This window comes from Nicotiana tomentosiformis, chromosome 5, assembly GCF_000390325.3.
Source record: "Nicotiana tomentosiformis chromosome 5, ASM39032v3, whole genome shotgun sequence".
Taxonomy (NCBI): Eukaryota; Viridiplantae; Streptophyta; class Magnoliopsida; order Solanales; family Solanaceae; genus Nicotiana; species Nicotiana tomentosiformis.
In genome coordinates, this window is record NC_090816.1 from 95,508,643 (window position 1) to 95,517,856 (window position 9,214).

Consider the following 9,214-nt stretch of genomic DNA (forward strand, 5'->3'; position numbering starts at 1 on the left):
TAAACTAGTATTTTCACATATTTAGTTTACTATGTTAAAATTCTTCTTTAATTTCTTGAATTACAGGTCCAATCAAATACCTTAACTACGAAGGAAATACTATTTTCCAATATTCCCTTGCCTTGCCTCATTTCGAAACAAAGGGTCGAAAGAGGTTGTTAGTGAGAGAAAGAAAGAAATAGGAGTAAATAATAAGTTAGGACTTTCCTATAATAGAAAAATACTAGGAAAATTGCGGGTGTAATTTGGTTACCACTTACCTGAAAAAGAGCACTGCATTTTACACCTTGGTTTTAGATTTTACTAACCAAACACCCTGCACTGTACGTTTTATTTTCCGTTGTTTTTTCCTTCGTCTTCTTTCCATCCAATCCACTTGTCCTTCATCACCCAAACCCCACCCACCCCCCCAATTCTCCTACACCTCCCCTGGGCCTGACCCCACCACCCTTTCTCGTCCTTTATCAATGATTCTCTCTTTCTCTCTCATTGCATCGTCTTCTTCTTCTTCTTCCTCCAATAGAAAACCTCTTTGGCAATCATTACTTTAACCACCATTAGTGTATTCACTTTGATCTCTCTCTCTCTTTCGCAGTCTCTTCAAGAAATGTAAAATCCTCATAGTTTTCTTCTTTACCCTTCTCCTTAAATTCAAGTTTACACGATACCCAATTATCTCTCCCTCTTAAAAATATACACATGCTGAAAAACACAGCTACTAGCTAGTCAGCTTTCTGGCTCTAGAAATTCGTGCTTTTATCTCTATATATAAAAACCATCCTTCCCCGTTGCGTTCTCGAGTTCCCTATTTTCTCTTTTTCTCTCTTTCTCTCTCTATATATCATCATGCGACTGTGCGTCTTTTGAGGAAGAAAATATCTGTAAACTATTTTCTCTCTCTCTCTGTGTGTCTGTAGTGGATATCTTTGCTGAGAAAAGTAAACGGTGTGTATTTGTAAGGGAGAGATGTTGGATCTGAATGTATCTGCAGTTTCTGTGAACTCAAATTGCGATGAGACTGACCCCAACACCAACACCCTTTTCTTCAAAGATGAATATTCTGCTGGAACATCCAACACCACTGCTTCCTCCTCCGTCGTCAACGCCCCCGTCGCCGGAGACGAAGATTCCAACAGCTCCTCCGTCCATCACGGTTCTAAACGGGCCCACCATTCTCTTTCAACTCTCAATTTCTCCATACTGAAGAGCGATCGCGCCATTGAGATTGAAGATGACATGAGTACTGATGACGTGCTGACGAGGCAGCTTTTTCCGGTGAAAAATGAATCGCAGGGGCAGGGGACGAGGATTCAGGGTCAATCTCAGTGCTGGCTTAACCTGTCTGTGCCGGAATCCGGCGGCAGAGAAGAAACGGGAATTTACAAACCGCCGGCGCCGGCGCCGGCACAGCAGCCGGTGAAGAAAAGCCGACGTGGGCCCAGGTCCCGTAGCTCACAGTATCGTGGTGTCACATTTTACCGGCGAACTGGAAGATGGGAATCACATATCTGGTACACGTCTGCATATATTATCATAATTAGGTGATAAATTAAGATAAAACTACATAGTATCAATTAAGGACTCAAGATATATATACTGATAGTGTAAAGATTTCTTTACTCTATCAATGAAAATTTTAACATGTGATTATAACTTTATTACCATTTTTACCCTATTACTAATTCTTATTAAGAGATTTGCATAGAATTACCATGAATGACATGCTTGTGTAAATACTATTTTTTTACACCATCAAATGCATAAAACTTAAACTCATTAAACTAATTACTATAAATAAGTGATAGACCTTAGGTAAAAGACCCATCTCATACAATTGTTGAATGTAACTATTTTCAGTGTTACATAATTGCATATAGTGATATTTGTGAGTCTCTGTTTTCTGTTTCGTCTATGTGAATGTGTGTATAATTTATGCGCGGGATTAGTCAGGATCTGCGAAGTAGCATAAAAGATGGACCAATAAATTTCAACCATTTTGATGTAGTAAGGTACAAATAATGAAGCATAAAGTCCATCTTGATCTGCTCTACTCCTCAGTATTTTATTTGTTTTTTTATTGGTTGAGATGCTCAATTTTATGCTGAGATGAAGCGCATATGGCCTGTGTGTTATTCACCTTATCTCTTTTCACTATGTGCAGGGATTGTGGGAAACAAGTATATTTGGGTAAGCATCTATTGAAGCTTAAAGTTAATTGAAGAAAGTTTTGCAATTGTTACTCTTTTGTTAGTTTGTATAAGGGATTAAACCATTATTGGGGTTTGTGGTTTTTCAGGAGGATTTGATACTGCTCATGCTGCAGCTAGGTAAGAGTTTATTCTCAAACCTAAATCAATCAATTTTGTTATGTTTCATCCATATTAAGTAGATCTAAATGTTATTTTTCCTCTTTCCTTTGAATAATTCAGGGCATATGATCGAGCTGCAATTAAATTTCGGGGAGTTGATGCTGATATCAACTTCAATATAATTGATTATGAAGAAGATATGGAGCAGGTACATCAATGTGTTGGAATGCTATTAATATTTGTCGATATCATGAGAATTGTTTAATTTGAATATTGACCTCTTCTAAATTGATCTGCAGATGAAAAACTTGTCAAAAGAAGAATTTGTTCAAGTCCTTCGTCGTCAAAGCACTGGATTCTCTAGGGGAAATTCAAAATACAGAGGGGTAACACTGCACAAATATGGTCGCTGGGAGGCTCGCATGGGTCAATTCCTTGGGAAAAAGTAAGAAACTAGCTATATGAAAATTATATTGTACTATGTGTTATGAACTTATAATCTGGTTTGAAGCTGGTGTTTTAGTTGCTTTTTGTATCAAATTTCCTGTCTAGATCACAATGGTTGTTAATTATTATGTGAAAAATTGATAGGATCTTAGTTTGTATGTTGCTCCTATAAGATTAGAATGATTGGTTGTAGGTATATATATCTTGGGTTATTCGACAGCGAAGTCGAAGCTACAAGGTCTTTGTGATCATGAATTCATACCCTTTTGAGACTGATTGTCTCACCTTTAGCAATCTCATTTTCTGAATCTCGATCGTCCAACCAAATCTGCACTTTCCCATTTGTGGTGCAGGGCTTATGACAAGGCAGCCATCAAATGTAATGGAAGGGAAGCGGTTACTAACTTTGAGCCTAATACATATGAACAGGATATAAAGGAGGATAATAAAGATGGTGGTACATCTATCTATCCTCATCTCTTACATCTTTCTTGCAACTTCTGTGGTGACATTTTGGAAACCTACAGAATCTAATAAGTTCTCTGAACATGATATTGTAGGTAGTGGTCAGAATCTTGATCTGAACCTCTGGATTTCTCCACCTTTGGCTGGTCCAAAGCGCAATGAAATTGGTAGAAACGTACACTTCAATTTTGGAGCTCGTGAAATGGTTATTGGAAGAAGATTCGAGGTATTTTCTGATTCAAATACTTAAACAACTTGCTGTGTCAGTGTGATCTCCATTATGGCGTATTCTGTCTTCCCCCCAATCTCTTATTTGGGTTAAAGACTTGAAGTACTTTATGGCTTATTTGTGTTCTTCTTAGTTCTTACTTTTGGGGAGGTCTGATCTATTCAGATGTTGTTACTCTCCGCTCTGCAAAATACTTTTGAATATACGTCCACCAGTCTACTTCACCTTTTTTAATTATTTCTATATTCACTCTATAGCATGACTTTACATTCTCTTCCTTTGTCAATCTTCTTCATTTTCTTTATAATTTTTGATAAGCAATACTTTTGTCAATCTTACAGATAGCGAACTCCTCTACTGCTCCACTAGGTCCACCAACAGCGTCTAAGCTGTCTTTATTGACTGGCGTGTATCCTGGTTTTTCTCCGCACAATATGGTAAGTATCATGCTCTACTCGGACATATATGTGAACTCTACGTTGCTGTGTCTAGTGTAACCATTTACATGAGTTAACACCAGGAAATGCTGATTGACTTTTGACATATGCTAAATTAAATTTTTAAAGAATGTAAAAGCAATGTGTAGTTTACCACTTGTATAATAGGACATGAACTCCATTAGGGTAACAATGGAAATTCTGATCTAATCAGACGTTTGTTTACACTTGCTGGTCAAGACGAACAAGTATTCTCTTCCCTCCAGAGGCGGAGGCAGGATTTAAAGTTTATGGGTTTAGGATTGTGGTCCGTTAAGTTACTGGATTCTAATATGATAATTCATACATATCTTTTTGATTTCTTAAGACAACACAGGATTTGAACCAAAGCTATTAGGTTCGGCCGAACCCGTATCCCACATGCTAGCTCCGCCCCTGCTTCCCCCAACAACAATTTTCCGGTGCAAATTTACAATTTCACCAGCATAACAATTTCAAGGCTGCTTCTAGCCTAGTTTGTTACTCGCCTATGCAATTTCTAGTAGTCATGTTTGGTGTTAATCTAGTCGAGAAGCTTTCAGGGCATTTACCCTTAACAAAACATATTTACTTGATTCATTTTCAGAGATGATTGACATGGATTTTATTTTCAAATAGATAGTCATATGATTGATAGCGGTTTCAGCATTCCAACTTTAAGCATGACGGAGATGTTTCCTATTGTTAACAGGAAGGAGCAATGATGAAGGTTGAAGCAACTTCCTCTCCAGGATTCCCAAATTGGGCTTGGAAAATACATAGCCAGGGTGTAGTCACTCCAGTGCCTGTGTTTTCTTCTTCTGCAGCATCATCAGGATTCTCTACCGCTACCACTATGTATCCGAATACCCTCATACCGCCAGGCAACCAACTACGACTCCCCACAAACTCGACTTTCCAACACCCTCCCGTCACCCTTAACATCAGTTAAGAGGGACTGTAACAACAACCTAAAGAAGTGGAATACATCCTCATTCAATTGGCAGCAGGTATAAAGTCTGTCAATGAACTATGAAATGCTTGGAATTCTGTTTCCATTGTGTGCATCATACCTATAGCAGCACCAAGTGTAGATTGTATAGCACATGATGATGTATAGGATGGTATAATAAACTTGAAAGACCTACTTCAGATATAGCTATTAAACTTGACCATTCTCTCTTAGAGAGTGATTCTTAACCGGACAAAGTATTCTGTTTGTGATAGCAAGATTCTAAAAGGACTTGTGCTGTTAGAATTTTGCCTTGATCTGATCAGATTTTTAGTTTGGATATGAGTCTTGGATACTTAAACCAATGGCTCATTTTTTGTGGTCTGCTTCTTTGTAGCTAAACTGAAACTTTTCCATGAAAATTGGATATAACTGCTCCTCCTATTGTTTATCACTTCATTTTTTTTTTCCCTATACATGATGTATATATGCTAATATATAATCATCAAAAGAACTGGCAAAGGAAAAGGTAGCATATTAAGGGTGTGTTTGGTACCAAGGAAAATGTTTTCCGTGGAAAATATTTTCATGGAAAATGAGTGATTTTATCACTTATTTTCCCTTGTTTGGTTGGTGAGTAGAAATTGTTTTCCGGAAAATATTTTCTAGTGTTTGGTTAGAGAGTACAAAATACTTTTTTAGGAAAATATTTTTTTATGGTACTCTCCTCACCCCCCCTTCCCCCAAGTTCACATGTTTCCTTGCTCCCCCCTCCCCCCTCCCCCTGGGTTGATGAGGGTTGGTAGGGATGGCGAATAGGATGGGGAAGGTTGAAAAGGAGTTTTGTAAAATGTGTTTTCCCTTCTCTTGTTAAGGAAAATATTTTCCTCCAATTGGAGAAAAATATTTTCACGAGGTAAATGTTTTCAAAAACATTTAAACCAACCAAACATGAGAAAAATAGAAAATATTTTTTCTTTCGTACCAAACACACCCTAACTTATCATCCATCATTCATACGAAATCATATTTACATAATGTTTTTAGATGAATTTATTTATATTAATAGTTGGTTTGTCAAGTACAATTGTAGTTTGGTTTTAGGATGTCTAATAATTTGGATAATCAAATTTTCTTTTTTCAAATTATATTGTTTACTAAGTTGCCAAAGAAAAAACAATTCACTAGAAACGCGCGTGAATTGGATTGGTAAAGCTTTAGATTAAAACCACATCGATAATAAGTATTCCCCAAATTTGTTTTATTTGTATTAGCATGAGAAACAACATATCTCCAAACTTGCACTTCCTAATTTCGAATTTGGTATTGCGAGTTACATATTTATTAACTAATAATACATCATCAAACTATCATAATGGTAGAATTAGTAGACAATAATATTAGGTGATGCTATTAAAAAAAAAAAAAAATGTAAGCTTCCATTGTTGGAGTTTAGGTTTTACCATGATATCTTTTAAGACAGACTTATATTAATGGTTAGGGGTAAAATCGCAATCCACAAAAACGACGAAAAGAAGTCTTTTCAATGTTCTTGCCCTTCTGTGTTTCAAAAAAAAAAACAAATACTCAATACACAGCAATGAGACATATAATAGTCTATCAAAAAAGAAAGATACATTTGTTATAAGAAAAATCAAATTATAGTGGATATCTACTCTTCCTCCATGATCTTCTCAAATGCTTAATGACATATTTCTATACTTAATGACATATTCAATGACATATTTTTCTTCACTTTTCATGCCTATATAAAAGCCTTGTAATAGATAGGAAAATACACACAATTGAAGAAGAAGAAAATCTCTTCCTTCTCTCTATCTCCATTTCTTGTTCATGTTTTACTAAATTGCTTTTATTTCATAACAACATTTCTTGTTCATGTTTTACTAAATTACTTTTATTTCGTAACAATATTCTTATTATTTTCGAATGTCCCTCTATTTGAAAACAGTTTTTTTTTAACCTTAATTGGGCAGCAACTTAGACCACAAAGTTCTAAGGCCGGCAAGTGGGCCGGGCCGGACCGCAAAAGGGCCAAACGAGCCGGTCTTGCGGGTTGCAGTCCCGGTTTTGGGCTAAACGTATTTTTTTTGTAGGAATCGGCCCGAGACCGGGCCCACTAGCTCATGGTCCCGAGCTAAACAGGTCGGGCACACTATCCAAACAAGCTAAATGGGCCTAACGACTATAAAAGTTTGAGATTTTTACCTTCTTATACTATATATGAAACTTTATTACCTTTTCTAATCAAATTTTAACTTAATTACATGGCCATATATAATCTACCAATTATATACAAATTAGTTTTAAATGAGTATCCCTTTATATTAGAAATTAAATAGGGAATCCCCATCCCTGCGCTTTCACTCTCTCTCCGTCTCTCTTCCTCTCTCTCCTTCTCTGTTCTTTCTCTAATTTTCTTCCTTCATTTTTCTCTGCTTTTCATCCTCTCCCCTTTTTTCAGGAAATTCATCAATGAATTTCAATTGTTATAATATAGAGTTTTAACTTAGCAATGTTGCACAATTGGTGTTCGAATTGAAATTATCAATCAATAAATTTTGAAAGTGTTTGATTCTCCACCATTGACAACCATTAAGAAGTTTCAAAGCTTTGAATTCGAATTTAGGTTTGTCAAAAATTATTGTTTATTTGGATTAGGTGTTGTTGAAAACAATTGAGAACATTCTTTGGAGTTTATATCTCAATTATGAGGGTGTTTGGTGAAGATTAGACTTGATTTTGGCTGAATTTCAGATTTAAACTCGAAGAAGAAGATGATATACAATATTCTTATAAAATTGTATTAAAGTTGTATGTAAATTGTATTTAAATTATATTTTGTTGTAGTTATATATTTTTTTATTTGACTGTTGTATGCAAGTTGACAAATAGTTATATAATGTATGAGTCATTGTATTTAAGTTATAAATACTATCTTTTTATATAAAGTTGTTGATATGCATCAAAATTGCATTAAGAGAGGAAGTTTTGAATGAGATTTGAGAGAGGAAGAAGAACACACCACTTACAAAATATATACAAATCATATACAAAATACAACTTTAGTCCATGTATTATAACTATATTCGGATTTTTGTCCTTGTGTTATCCAACTTACCACTACTATCTTTCAATTATATCATGTGAGTGATTTTGATCCTTCAACTAACAGACCTAAATATTTTTAACGGAGAGTATACTACAAAAATGGGCAATTCAGGTATTTCAAAAATTATTGTTTCGAGAAATAAAAAAACATAATGAAAAATCAATCTCTTGTCCACGTACCCTAGTTGAACCCTACTTTTGCAATATTTAGACGCTTCTTCATTGCAAAGAAGTCCTCGATCTATTTGATCTGGAAGCAATGATGGAATTGCGCTCTAAAAGTGGGTTACAATCCACCCCATCATGTGAGTACTCTTTGAGTTAATTAGTTTAAGATTTCATGTGACAATCAAAGCAAAATATCACATCATACATACTAGAATACTTAGAATTATTGGCTTGATGATGTGCAAATTATTTGCATATGTGAAAAATATGATTCTATATAAACTACTTATAAACTTCAAGCGACAAGATGAACTCGATTTCAAACACTTTAAGGAACCGTATGCTAACACAAAGTGTATTCAATTTCTATTAGAAATTGAAAAAGTTTCAACGAAACATCTTTGATGCATTGCCAAAAATACCACATACATTCAATGCTCTCAATTGTATCTTAGAATCTGCATATGTCCAGTTTATCTTGAATAATTCGACCTCGATTTATTGCTGCCACATTTGTTTTACTGATTACCAGTGCGCTCTTTTTTAAATGGTTGTTGTGTACAAGTGACCATCTCTATATCTGTCTATGCAATTGTTGAGTTGTCTGCTTTCCAAACTCATGGTATCCTCATAATTTTCTTCAGATCCTCTTCTTTTTCATTTTCTGTCTAAATTAAAGTGAGATGGAAAATGAGTTTTCCCTTGAGTTATGAACGATAAACTGAAGGTTTATAGAAAGTCTTTAGAAATTTCTTTGTTGAAACTATTACTAAACTGAAAAATTACATCAGATAATAGGAATTTAGTTAATATAAAAAAAGACATGCATGGTGCCTACCAGATGAACTAATAGATTCTCATTTTTTAAAATCTACATTTACTTTATTTTAATGAAACCAATATGTTTATTTTTAAAATTTCTTTACAGATGAAATCTTCGCAAGAACCGGTGGGTTTTGTTCAAATGTAGCTTAGGTGAGCTCGCCCTCTTCGGATAAAGAGAAAAAAAATACATAGATAGAAATAGAAACAAGTATCAGATCTATCTCAGATGATC

At 35.1% G+C, this 9,214-nt stretch overlaps 1 protein-coding gene across 2 annotated transcripts; it reads left to right on the forward strand.

Annotated features, from left to right (window-relative positions):
• The first annotated feature begins 487 nt into the window (after positions 1 to 487).
• LOC104096225 (ethylene-responsive transcription factor RAP2-7-like) lies at positions 488 to 5,316 on the forward strand. Of its 2 annotated transcripts, none has more exons than XM_009602561.4 (9): positions 488 to 1,511; positions 2,162 to 2,187; positions 2,297 to 2,327; positions 2,430 to 2,517; positions 2,609 to 2,754; positions 3,110 to 3,213; positions 3,317 to 3,447; positions 3,792 to 3,887; positions 4,618 to 5,316. In XM_009602561.4, the coding sequence occupies exons 1-9, from the start codon at positions 967 to 969 to the stop codon at positions 4,855 to 4,857; spliced, it is 1,407 nt and encodes a 468-aa protein (XP_009600856.1). In that variant the 5' UTR covers positions 488 to 966; the 3' UTR covers positions 4,858 to 5,316. The 2 variants fall into 2 exon arrangements, with proteins under 2 accessions (XP_009600856.1, XP_009600857.1); XM_009602562.4 differs by having other exon boundaries at positions 3,110 to 3,210.
• The last annotated feature ends 3,898 nt before the right edge of the window (positions 5,317 to 9,214 follow it).

What these genes read in the sequence shown, in the direction of transcription:
- LOC104096225 (XM_009602561.4), top strand. Translation starts at nt 967, where the DNA reads ATGTTGGATCTGAATGTATCTGCAGTTTCTGTGAACTCAAATTGCGAT. An exon ending in ATGAAGAAGATATGGAGCAG is followed by an intron (nt 2,518 to 2,608) that starts GTACATCAATGT and finishes ATTGATCTGCAG; the next exon opens with ATGAAAAACTTGTCAAAAGA. An exon ending in TTATTGGAAGAAGATTCGAG is followed by an intron (nt 3,448 to 3,791) that starts GTATTTTCTGAT and finishes TCAATCTTACAG; the next exon opens with ATAGCGAACTCCTCTACTGC.